The sequence below is a fragment of the Passer montanus genome, unplaced genomic scaffold (assembly GCF_014805655.1).
Source record: "Passer montanus isolate IOZ18808 unplaced genomic scaffold, ASM1480565v1 scaffold52, whole genome shotgun sequence".
Lineage (NCBI taxonomy): Eukaryota > Metazoa > Chordata > Aves > Passeriformes > Passeridae > Passer > Passer montanus.
Genome location: NW_024370152.1, coordinates 2847803 through 2860923, shown reverse-complemented (window position 1 = coordinate 2860923; position 13121 = coordinate 2847803). Strand labels below are relative to the sequence as shown.

Here is a 13121-nt window from a genome sequence, read left to right as displayed (position 1 = left end):
AAAGCTGTCAAGTGCACACACACACATACACGGAATTGAGATTTTGCAAAAATTTTCATGCCAGTGTCAGAGAAAAGTTTCTAAAGTTAAAAGTCTGCTTTTGTGCAGGGGTGTGTATATGGGGGTGTGCTTTTTGGTGCAGTGGGCTCTTGCTTCTTTCATGGGAGAAGCAAAGCATGCACACAGCTAAGCCAGAGCTCTCCTATTGTATCAGAGGTGGGAGGAATCCGTAAGTGCAAGATTTATCTGAAGTGCTCTGAGATTGCCATGCTGAGCATTTTGACTTTCAGCAGCTGTTGAGGGAAATAATTTTCACCATGAGGGAGCAGGAGGGAAGCAAGGAGTTCTCCAGGCTGGCATGGGTGGTTTGTGTCTCTCATAATCCAAACTGGGTTCCTTGCTCTGAATCCTGCTTTTTCTAGCAGTGCCTTCCCATGGGATGTCCACTGCTCATGGGTGACACAGAAGCCACTGAGAGTTCTGGTGATATTGTTTTAGATTTAAGGACAACAGGGAAGAATGAGGAAGGGACTTGTTCTGACTCAGCTTGGAGTAACTGATCACCCTAGCTTAATTGCTGCCTTTCTCCTGGAAAATGGTTAATTTCCCCCTTTGAAAGAGGCCTCTTCAAGCCAAGCAAGCAATTGGGTTAAAAAATACTAATGCAAGAAGCATTAGTGCAGTTGCAGTTGTAGGCTGATAATAGCAAAGAGCTCTTTCTGAAGTGAGCCCAAGTTGACGATACTTACTTACTTACAGTCAGAAGAAAGTCCATGTTGTTTGTCTGTTTGTTAAAAACCCTTAACTTCTGCTGACTACTAAGTCAATGTCCCAGTTCTACACTGCTTCTTCAATTAAGTGGATTTTGTTAACATTGTGTCATCTTGCCTCTGTACAGTTAATTGCTAGCTGTTCTAAGAGGAAACTCTAATGTTATCTTATTTTTCTTCTTTCCATATTTTTTTAATCTCACAGCAATGTTGACCTGCAGAATGTGGTGTTAGATTCCAGTGCAGCCATGGGGAGCAATGAACTTCAGGAAAAAGATGCCACTGGAGCCCTTGGCCATGACCTCAGCAATGGCAGCAGCAGCAATTTGGAAGCAGCCAGGCGCCTGGCTAAGCGCCTCTACCATCTGGACAGATTCAAACGCTCTGATGTGGCAAAACATTTGGGTAAAAAGTATGTGCTGATATGAGGACATGCTTGGCCACATTCTTCTTGATGGTTCTGGCGGGGCTCACTCTTGAATGATAACCTTTACTTATTTCTTCGCTTTTCTTTAGCAATGAATTCAGCAAGCTTGTGGCCGAAGAATATCTTAAATTTTTTGACTTCACAGGCATGACACTGGACTGTTCGCTCAGGTACAATTCCATTTGTGGACTTCATATTCTTATTTTTTAACAATGTTGTTTGCAGTGTTGTCCTGATTTACATGGTTGTCCTTTTGGGATATAAGAAGATGAAGAGAGGACTGTGATGTATTTTGGGGGCAGAGCTTTCCTCTTCTGTTTGGCTTGGTGTGCTACCGTACTCTAGTGCTACTGGAGTGGTGGACACGTGGAGAGTGAAATATTTGGGTGGACCTCCCTAGGGATGGTTCTTGAAACACTGGAGAAAAGGGTACAGTCACTGGTAAAACAGGGGACTTGTCGTCTGCCAGGTGCTAGTGAGGAATTACAGTGTTGCTCGTAGCTGATCTGCACAGACTCTGGCTGATGCCTTTTAGAGCTTACCCTGCTTTGCTGCAGTGCACTAAGACCTGGTGGTGTGGTTTGGCAGCTCCCCGCTCTGTGTCTCCCTGAGGAATCCAGAAATGTGCAGAACAGCAAATGCTTCTATGTGGAAAAAGCTGTAGTGAGGTTGGTAACTGTTGGCGTGGGTGTTTGAAGACCCAGCCCTTCCACTTTCTTTGCGTTTTACATTGGAATCAGACCTCAGCAACATTTATTTTCAGTGTTTTTTTTCTAGAAGTCAAAACACTAAGTTTGTCTAGCAGTGGTCTAATAGTACAGTTGCTGGTGTTCTGGTGTTTAAGGGGATTTAAATGAGTTTAGCTCATTTGACTGAGGTTACTTAAGTGGGAATTTTTTTTTCTAATGAAAATCTAGAAGACGTGCACACATTTCTTAGCCCCTTTGCAAATGCATTTCTGGGGGTCTGATGCCATTAGACCATAGCAGATCAATGGTACCCGCAAAAGTCCTGCCCACTGAAGGCAGTGGAACATGCCTGCACAAACATGAACTGCCTGATCCTGAGGCAGGAGGAGTGGAGCCAAGCTGGAGCACCCACTCAGTGTGGGGTGGGAGCTGCTGGGCAGTGGTAGGTCTATTGCGCAGTTCAAGGTTTCAGCACCCCTGAAGCATGATGCCAAATATACCCTTCTTTTAAATTGTGAAATCCAACACATAATTGCTTTGTGGCACATATTTAGGAGGTCTCTTCTCCCTGTAGATCTCCTGTTAATATTAGTATTTAGGACATCCTCTAAAATGTGCACAGGCTCATGTGGGATTTAAATAAGCCGAGGGGTTGTTGAGGTTTCAAGAGTAGCAGGTAGCAGCAGCTGGGGACAGAGAATCGTTCCAAAGCCTTAGGAAACTGAGGCATGCTACCTCATGCTTGGCAGAGAGTGAGAGGAAACAGTGCTGTGTTGCTGGCTCACTGAGAAGCTGTGGTTTATTGAGCATTTTGAGGTCATCTGCTGAGATCTACCTCCCAGCTGTGTGAGGCTGTTGTGCAGCATCAGTGACAAGTCTCAGACCCGAGCAGGGTTGTTCCTTCACTGTCCACTCCCTGGATTCGTGTTGCCCATGCACCTCCTGAGTACATCTCTTGCAGCCTCTGTAGGATGACAGGAGGGAATGTGGTGCTGCTCTGACTCCTCTCAGTGTGCATTTTGGAGTCCAACCCTGGACACAGGGAGAGCAGACTTAAGGCTGCCCAGGGAACTAGTTTCTAAGGTTCACTGGGAAAATGCTTCTGGAGGTGCTGGGATCCATCAGGGCTGGTCACCACCTCCTAAGGGTACAGGGGCAGGCAAATCCAGACAAGGCAGAAGGCTAACTTGAATGACCAGGGATCTTCTGGAGCTAACAAAAAAAAAGTGTTTGTCCAATGGGTGAAAGGTCAGGTGATGTGGGAAGAATACAAATTTGCTGCTCACCACTGTAGAGAAAAAATTCCAGCTGACAAAGTTCAGCTGGAGTTGAACATTGCCAGTACTTGTGTGGGACGACAAATTTTTTTTTTTTTTAAATAAGTCAATAGAAAAAGGCAATGTAGAATGGCTCAGTGCATTTAGGGTCCATGGCTGTGAGAATGATAAACTCCCAGCTGACCTTGAAATTGTGTGGGATCTGTTGCTCCATCTGGATCCTCATGAGTCTATAGGGCCACATGGGATTTATCCAGAAATACTAAAAGAACTGGTTGATGTCATTGTGAGGTCTCTCTTAATGATTTTGGAATGGTCTTGGTCATCTGAAGAGGTCCCAATTGACTAGAAACTGTCTAACCTTCAAGAAGAGCAAGAAGGATGACCCTGGAAACTATAGGCCTGTCAGTCTCAGTTCAGTGCCTGGTAAAATAATGCAGAAAATTATTCTGGGAGGTAATGAAAAATACCTGAAAGACAATGCATTGATTGGTCACAACCACCATGGCTTCATGAGGAAAAAGTCCTGCTTAACCAAGCAAATTCCACTTAGATGATTGAGGGAAGCCAGTTGATGTGATGTTTTTGGATTTCTGTAAAGCTTTTGATACTGTCTCTCCAGGACCCTTCTGGAGAAGATGGCCAGCCCACAGCTGGATAAACACATCATGTGGTGGGTGAGCAGCTGGCTCATGTGTCAGGGTCAAAGGGCTACAGTGAATGGGGTGACATCAGACTGATGTGACCTCTTCCACTGGGCTCCATCCTTGGCCCTGTGCTCTTCAACAACTTCATAAATGACTTGGACACAGGACTTGAACATATAATAAGTAAGATTGATGATACTAAACTGGGCGGAGCCATTGACTCCCTCAGAGGAAGAGAGGTCCTATAGGGAGACTTTGATGAATAATAGGTCTGGGGAACTACCAACTGTGTGAAATTTAACAAGGGCAAGTGCTGGATTCTGCGTCTGGGATAGACTGGGAAATGAGCTGCTGGAGAGCAGTGCTGTGGAAAAGGACCAGGGAGTCCTTATGGAGGGCAAGTTGAATATGAGTGAGCAGTGCCCTTGCAGCCAGGAGGGCCAGCTCTGTCCTGGGCTGCATCAGGCACAGCATCAGCAGCCAGGCAAGAGAGGGGATTGTCCCACTCTGCTCTGCACTGGGGCTGCCCTGCCTCAAATGCTGGGGGCAGTTCTGGTCCCTTCAATATAAGAAACAGACAAAGCTACCAGAAGGTATCCAGGAAAGGTCTACAAAGATGGTGAAGGGCCTGGGGGGGAAGCCAAAGAAGAGGTTCCTTGGTCTGTTCAGCCTGGAGGAGACTGAAGGGAGACCTCATTGCAGTCTGCAACTTTCTCACAAGTGGAAGAGGAGGGGCTTGCGCTGATCTCTTCTCTGTGGTGACCTGTAGCAGGATGCGAGGGAATGGCTTAAAGTGTCAGGGGCTGCTTAGGCTGGACATTAGAGAGAGGTTCTTTGCACAGCAGGCGATTGGGCACTGGGACACACTTGCCAAGGAACTGGTCACAGCACCAAGTCTGACAGAGTTCAGGAAGTGTTTGGACAGCATACTCAAGCACATGGTGTGATTCTTAGGGGTGTTCTGTGCAGAGCCAGGAGTTGCACTTAATGATCCTTGATGGGTGCCTTCCAGCTCAGTGTATTCTATGTTCTCTGGTGGGCAGAAACTCATCCCTGAGGCCCTTGGCTGTAGCATTGTCCTCTGAGAGCAAGGAAACTGCCTTGTTTATTTACCAAATATTCTTTCATCAGTTTCCTCTCCAAGTTAGCTTCCAAGGGGTTAAATGTGCTGCAGAGGAGGAGAAGGTGTAGGTCAGTAGTACCTGGCATGGGCAGGGAGTGTTGCTGGAAGGAACCCAGACTGGGGTAGGAGACAGAAAGATGGCTGATTCTCAAAATGTGCCTTGGGAGCTGTTGTGAATTTAGGAACAGTATTCCCCAATTTAAACACTGCAAAACATGTGCCACTTGCTTCCCTCTCCCCCTCCCTGTGGGGCATCTGGAGAGGAGAACTGGAGGCACAAAAGGCAAAGATCAAGGGTTGACATAACAACAATTTACTGGAAACAGTAAATGAAACAAGAAAAGGAAGGGTAACAGCAACAATATTAATAACAGAGTATACAAGGGAGATGAATGATTCACATGCAAGCATTCACCATGTGGAAACCAGCAATACCCTGACTGCTCCACCACGTTACCTGATCAGAATGGACGCCCTCCCCCTGACAACCTGTACCTGAGGTTGTGCAGAATAACATCAGGCTCCTAAGCATGCTCGTCCTGGCTATTGTAAAAATGAACTGTCCTGGCCAGAATCAGTATGTTTTCCATCCCTTATGCTATAATATCTATATCATGTCCTGGTCCTACACCTCCCAGCTATATATATGTGTATATATATATATATATATATATATATATATATATATATATGTAAATGCAAGCATGAGTATCATTTCCATAGTCAGTAGCTGTCCTTTCAAGATGTCTGTTCAGTTCATTTAGTCCATGACTGTGGGTTCTATCTGTTCTAGATATCTTCCAGGGCAGGAGGGCTGCTTGCTTTCACCTGGTTGCAGTCTGCATCAGGTGCTCATGACTGGTATATCTGGAACAGTGCATATTCATTCTCCATGTAGTTATGGCATACAGTGACAGTGCCATTCAGAAAACAGTATTGTACAATTGAACATTGCAGACCATTCTCACCCAGAAATTGAATCCCATTGGGGTACACCTCATGTTTCCCTGTCCCTCTACATTAACCATCAAGTGCTGTCAGTTCCTTGAGCAAAACCAATCCCATGAATTGAATTGCCTTTGCAAAAAGGTGGGACCAGTCTCGACTGTATTCCCTAACATATTTCTCCTTCATACCACAGGGTCTTCATCCCCTGCTACAGTGCATAGTAATTTTGATTGGGCAGGACCTGCTTGATTGGTAGAGCCTCTTGTATTAACTAATAAGGTGGCCTTTGCTAAATGCAGATCCCCATGTTTGAAGGTGCCACCACCCATTGCTTTCAAAGCCATCTTTTACAGTCTATTGTACTGTTCAGTTTTCTCAGAGGTTGGTGCATAATAGGCAATGTGTTATAACCACTCAATTCTCTGCTCTCTGGCTCATGTGTCTGTGGGGCTCCTTTTGAAATGAGTCCCATTAGTCCAACTCAGTTCTTTCTAGGGTGCCATGTTGCTGCAGAAGTTGCATCTCAAGGCCCAGGATGGTGTTTTGGGCCTTGGTGTGAGGCACAGGGTTCATTTCCAGACACCCAGTGGTTGTTTCCACCATTGTGAGCACTTGTATGGCTTGCCGTGGTGTGTTTGCAGCAGTGTGGTGTCCCAGTTTGCCAGGCTGCCCCATATCTGTGTTTCAAACATCACCCACCGTACCAGAGAGGCCTTACCTGCATGGCCTGCTCAGTCACAGCGCATGTTTCACAGTCATGGGTAACTGAGGGGCATTGCCCATGGTTAAGCCTCTTGATCACAAGCCCACATGTATGTTGTGTCTCTTACTCTGACGACCTGAGGCATCTTGAGCCCACTGAGCCAGAAATAATTTGCTCTCACATTGCCAGTCCAGATTAACCCGAGCTACTTTAATCTTGGTGGTCTGATCCACCTCTCCATCACTGCGATGCTCTTCAGCAGCCTGACTCTTGGGCACACGTGCATCTCATGATGTTCTTCTACAGCCAGCTTCTCTACCAGGGCAGTGGTTTCTTGCCACAATTCATCAGCCCAGATGGGTTTCCATCTGTACTCCCAATTGGCCTTTTTCTGTCAGTCCTGTCACCCAACATGGCATTTCCCACTATCCACAAGTCAGTGTAGAGGTAGATTGCTGGCCATTTCTCTTGTTCAGTGATACTTAAAGCCAACTGGATGGCTTTCAGCTCTGCAGCCTGGCTTGATCCACCTTGTCCTTCAGTAGTTTCTGTGACTCGTCATATAAGGCTGTCTACGGCTGCTTTCTATCTTTGATTTGTCCCTGTGATATAAAAGCAACTGTCAGTAAAGAGATTGTATTCCTTTTCATTTGTAGGTAGCTGATTGTATGGTGAGCCCTCCTCAGCATGTGTCATCTTCTCTGATTATAATGATGATGATGGTAGTCTGAAATTTTCTGCTTCAGGCCAATTAGTGATGACTTCCAAGATCCCTGGGTGATTGGGATTTCCTATTCAAGCTCACTGTGTGGTAATCCAGTTATTCCAGTTACTCTGCAGTGGCATGATGTGTTGCAGGGACTTTCTCTTTGAATATCCAACCCAGTGCTGGCAGCTGGGACCCCAGGAGGGGTTGTGCTTCAGTGCCAGTCACTTCTGAGGCAGATCCAGCCCCTTCATAAGTTGCCAGTGTCTCTGCTTCATTGCGGTTGTAGCTGGTCTCAGATCCTTTGTATGTTGAAATGTTTGTATTCCCAACTCCAGAAAACCAGGGGTTGTCATCAAATCTCCAGATGTACTTTTGCCAGCAACTCCCGGAAGGACTATTTGTCCTGGTTGCACTGTGGAGCATATTTTTTACATTTCTCCTGACTGGCTATTGCATGAGCAATCTCATGTTTAATTTGTTCGAAATCTTATAATTGTTCAGGACCCTGCTTGAAATTGTTCTTCTTTAGTATCACTTGATAGAGAGGTTTTAAAATCTGACTATAATCTGAAATATGCATCCTTCAAAAACCCACTGTGCCCAGGAAAACCTGTGTTTCCTTCTTGATGCTTGGTGGGGTCAGAGCTACCATGTCCATTGGAATCTGATGGCATCCCTCTTGCCATTTGACTCCTAAAACCTGAGTTTTCTGGGCAGGTCCCATGATCTTACCTCAGCCTTAAGGAGGATTTGGATTGTCTTCTCCCCTTTCTCAAAAACTCCTGCTATGTTGCTCTGCATGATCATGTTGTCAATATATTGCAAGCATTCTAGGACCTCACCCTTTTCCTCACTTCTTTTCCAGTGCAGTCTGGATTAGTCCAGGATAAATAATGGGGTTCTGTTTCCACCTTTGGGGAAGTCAGTTCCAGGTGTATGTCACACCCCTCCAAGTAAAACACTGAGGCCTGCACCCTGCTGTTAAAGGAATGGAGAACAGCATGTTAGCAATGTTGATGGTGGCACAACTTCACTGCTTTGGAGTCCAGCTCATCCTGAAGTCCCAGCATGCTGGGAGCAGTGGCACTCACTGGTGGTGTGACTTCGTTCAGGCCACGGTAATCTTTTGGTCCCTGGGCTTACAGACTGACCATATAGGACTGTTAAAGGGTTAACAAGTCTTGCTGACCACTCCCTGGCTCTCCAGTTCAGGGATCATCTCGTGGGTGGGGGTCTCTGAGTCCCAGGTGGTGCAGTGTTGTCGATGGCGCAGTAGCCATGTGGTAGCGATTGTTTATGTTGTTCTTTCACCCTCAGCAGTCCCTAAACAGAGGGGTCCTCTGAGAGACCAGGCAAGGCATTCAGCTGTCTCGTTTCCTCTGTCTCCACAGCAGCTATCCCAAAAATCCTAACAATGCCTTTTTGGGTCCTTGAAATAGCTGCCTTGAAAAACCTACCCTCTTTTAGGGTAACCTATGCTAGGGATGTGCAGGGCCTCTGGGCCCGTCACAGTAGGGTGTTTTTGCCATTCATTTCCAGTTGTGCTCTCTCCACCTTCCAGTGCAGTCAGCTGTTGGGATCCCCTTGGCACCCCAGGAAGAGATGGATTGTGTCCCCACGTATCTTGGTGGCATTAGGGTACATCATGTGCTGGTGTGAGCTAAAACCTTGGACACACTCTTGTGTGTCTGATGTGCCACACAGTCCAATAGATCTGATTGGCTCTATCTTCTACCTGGCTGGGGCCTCTATAGTTCTAGTAATAGTACATGTTCCTCACTTCTTGTAAATGTGAGCTGGAGGTCCCTTCAAGAGGATCAGAAGTAACATCAGTCCTTATTTTAAAAATTAACTCTGTCCTGGCCAGAACCAGGACAAGAGCACAAAGTAGGAAGGCCAGAGAAACCCTGTCAAGATTCACTTATGAATTCACTACTTGTGAACTGGATTATTTGCAATCCATTACATGTGAAATTAAGTTATTACCATGCAGATCACACTCTATGTGGGTGTGAGATTGTTGCAAGTACAGCCTGTCTCTGACCTTTTTTCAGAGAGAAAAAAATTAAAGTTTGTGCATTGAGACTAGATAGATGTGAATGTTTCAGCAATATATTCCATTCCTCTCAGATCTGGTGTTAGTTTCTGTTTAACGGGATGTTTAAAAATTGTCTGTTAGACAGTCATTCTGTATTTCTTACTTCAGATCCAGAACTTTTGTGTTTTTATTATTTTCTTAGAAGCATCCTGATAAATAGATGTAGAAGGTCATCTTTGGCTGTGAGATGGATTCTTTTCTATGTGGGAAGAGCAGCAATGTGGTTAGGAGGAGGTGTGGTCAAGTAGGAGAACAGAAGTGAAAGATGTGTGTCCTCCCTACCTCTCTGCACAGGCTTGCTGGCTGTATCCAGTGAGTGCCCAGACGTGCACCAGCCCAGCCCCTTGGGCTCTCACGAGCAAGAACCTCAGGAGGGCCAAGTTACTCCTCCTGTTGTTGAAACTCAGTGGAAGATGTTGCAAGTCTTCTACCCTTTTCCTCAGATATTTTCAGCAGGTCCAAGTGGTCACACTCCTCCCCATCTGATGTGGTCCTGGCCATTCTAATAAGTGACCACACATTTGGTATTAGCTGTGAGTGCTGTGCACTTGCTTGACTTCACCACCTGGAGTAGATTTTCTGATTTGGAGAGCAGTACTAATGAAGTAAAGTTAAAAGGTGCGAGGTGGGCAATTAGAAGAGAATAGGGAACATCCTGGATATCTTATCATGCATAAAAAACATGTTCCAATTCCTTGCCCACAGAAAAAAAAATTAAAAGTTAGAACAGCTCTTTCAAATGGTGGAATTACTTATTATTTTGTATATTCAGTGGCTGGGACTGATGGTAATTTAAATCTTATTTCATTTACTAAAATGTTGGAATTAACTGCACGTGGAATGATAGCCCAATTTCCTAGAAAGACTCCTTGGAACTGAATGTGTGCTTATGTACTTCTTGCTGTGATGTGTGCTTTGCTCTGTGCACTGTGTGAAGCAAGAAGAGATTTATTACCTTAATTCCACTTTTTTTTCCACTGCTCTTTTAGGAGTTTCTTTAAAGCCTTTTCACTTATTGGAGAAACTCAGGAACGAGAGAGAGTTTTAATCCACTTCTCCAGCAGATACTACCAGTGCAACCCAAATGCCATTTCTTCTCAAGGTAACTTTGTCATACTGGGGTCTCTACGCACATATGTTGTATGCCTGGAAAATGAAAAGTGTACCACACTTTAGAGTCTGTCTCTGGTAAGCATTGAAACCCTCAGCACGAAAGGTGTTCGATGTAAATAGGTCCTCAATATAAATCCTCAGTTGTGGCATCTCCAGATTTGTCCTCGGTTGTAATTTCTGGTCGTGCTGGCTTCAGTGTGTGGGTGCTTGTACTCCAGCTGCACTCATGTGGACAAGAATAGGTCCCGTGTCAGGTGAAAGAGAGGCTGTTCGCTTTCTGTGCTCCATTCAGCACTTGTATCTGCATGCACTGGCATCAGGCATGCCAGTTCTTGCCAGTTGTGGGGGTGAATTTTGGGTGCTGTATCCAGACCCTGGCATGGTTTCATCTCGACTAGCTAACATCAGACATAGTGCTCCTCCATGCCAATGTTTTCAGTCAGTTTGGAAATAAATTATGGAAACAAACAAGCACATAGATCAAACCTGAGAAAACTGGGATTGCAGAAGAGGACAAACTGTCTGTTGGCGTAACTGCTGTGTTCAGCCAGACATGCTGGCAGAGCCTTGTGGCCCTGTGATTGCAGCACATGCTGATCATACACTGAAGGAGGAGGTTGATAAAGAAGGCAATCATCGGTTTAGCTGTACTTTAAGTTTAAAGTGTGAGAAAGAGCTGCTACAGTTGGAGGTAGGCTGCGCCTCCTTACCCCTTGCTTTGTGACCTACCCCTGTTGCAGTGAGATAATGTTTGGGCACTTCGCACCTCTTCAGCTTTACTGGCTGTCAGGCAGGGGAGGGAAACAGTTGGGAGTAAGACAGGATCTGCTTCTGTGCTGTCTCTGTACTCTGCCTATTGCCTTTGTTATTTCAAGACATTGTTGGCAGTCAGGTAGAACAAGTCCATCATGTCCAGAGTGAAATAATGACTTGCCTGATGGTATGGCTGCCTCACTCTAGTCAAGACTACAAGAGGGATATTGTGACTTTGGACCCCGAGTAAGCATTTAAATCCTGCAACCTTAACCCAGGATCTTAGTACTATGTATAGTTTGGGCACCCCAATATACAAAAGATACAAACCTGTCAGAGAGTATTCTGAAAAAGTATGTGAAGATGGAGAAAGGTTTAGAGGGGAAGCCAAATGAGGAGCAGTGAAATCACATAGTTTGCAGAGTCTGGAGGAGACTCAGGGGAGACCTCATTGCCGTCTACAGCTGCCTCATGATGGGAGGAGGAGGGGCAGGCACTGATCTCTTCTCTGTGGTGGCAATGATAGGAGCTGAGTGAATGCCTTAAAAGTTGTGTCAGCAGAGGTTTAGGATGGACATCAGAGAGAGGTTCTTCTCCCAGTGGGTGATTGGGCACTGTAACAGGCTCGCCAAAGAAGTGATCACAGCACCAGCCTGAAAAAGCTGTTTGGACAATGCTCTCAAGCACATGGTGTGATTGGTAGGAATGTCCTGTGCAGAGCCACGAGTTGAACTCCATGATCCTTGTAGGGTGCCTTCTAAACTTGCTTGGAAAGGTTATTCAAAAAGGCCTTAAAGTACTCTACTTTTTTCTGAGTTGGGCACAAAGAAGAACTTGACAGAAGTTCCCAGAATGTTCACAACCAAACTTTCCTAGCAAAACTTAGAAAATCAGGAATTTAAAACAAACATTCAATCAAAATCATTTCACAGAGCATTGACTTAGTAAACTTTATTCATCCAATCTTTATTACCCATATTTCAGAAAACAAAAATTAGGAGTTGAAAAGAGGAAAAAGAGACGAAAAGAAAGAGCAAAAATCAAGATACAGATACTGCCCTGGATGCTAGTGTGGTTTCAGCTAACCCAAGACAATAGGGACACAACCACATGTCCTGGGGTCTGCTCTGGCTTCCTGTGTCAAGCAGCCCCCAGCGGCACTTCCAGTCATCTGGCCAATCCAGGGCTTGACTGAGGCTCCAGGGCAGAGTGTGGGGCATTGCTTTCAGTGTGCCAGTGATTGGTGGCAGTTCTGAACTAGAGGCTTCAGAAAGTGGGGTGTGGAGCAGTGCACCATCCCATTTTCTGCAGAGCTGCTCCCCCTACACACACATATCAGTTGTTTTGAGCCAGTAATAATTTTCTTCAGTCTCTCAGTCCTCAAACGCTGTTCTATGGTTCTGTGAATCTGGCTTATTGCTGAGGGTCTTGGCCACAGGACCAGCTTAGAAGCCCCTGGAGTGGTCTCTACCCAATGTGGAGGCAAGGCAGCATAAGCAGCTGCACTTCTCCAAAATTGGGTCTAATTGAGCTCTGAATGAGGACTAAGGCAGAGGTGCAGAAAACCAGGATACCCACCCCTGTAATGCTGCACCCACTCCTTACACAAGAATGAATGTATTTTGCTTTTCCGTTTCTGCACTGAAGTAAATGAAGAAGGAGGTGTTGATTCAGACTGAATATGGTATTAGCAAGCTAAGAGTGATAGCATGATTTTCTGTCTTGCTTGCCTCATCCATGGGTGCTGCAAGACAGTTTTGATAGTTACTAAAAGATGAAAGAAAGACTGTTCTGGTTTGGCAGCTGTGTGATGATCTCATTGTTAATTTATTTAATTATGTATATTTCTTGATAAAACAGATTC

General features: G+C 45.4%; 1 protein-coding gene across 7 annotated transcripts in view; it reads left to right on the top strand.

Annotated features, from left to right (window-relative positions):
* The window catches only part of PSD3 (pleckstrin and Sec7 domain containing 3), a 106863-nt gene that overhangs the window by 43531 nt on the left and 50211 nt on the right, over positions 1-13121 (top strand). For 6 of the 7 annotated variants that reach the window (XM_039724076.1, XM_039724075.1, XM_039724077.1 and 3 more), the window contains 3 exons: positions 976-1182; positions 1287-1367; positions 10381-10493. In XM_039724076.1, coding sequence (XP_039580010.1) covers positions 976-1182; positions 1287-1367; positions 10381-10493 — 401 coding nt within the window. The remainder of the gene's footprint in view (positions 1-975; positions 1183-1286; positions 1368-10380; positions 10494-13121) is intronic. The other variant, XM_039724078.1, reaches the window with a different exon arrangement.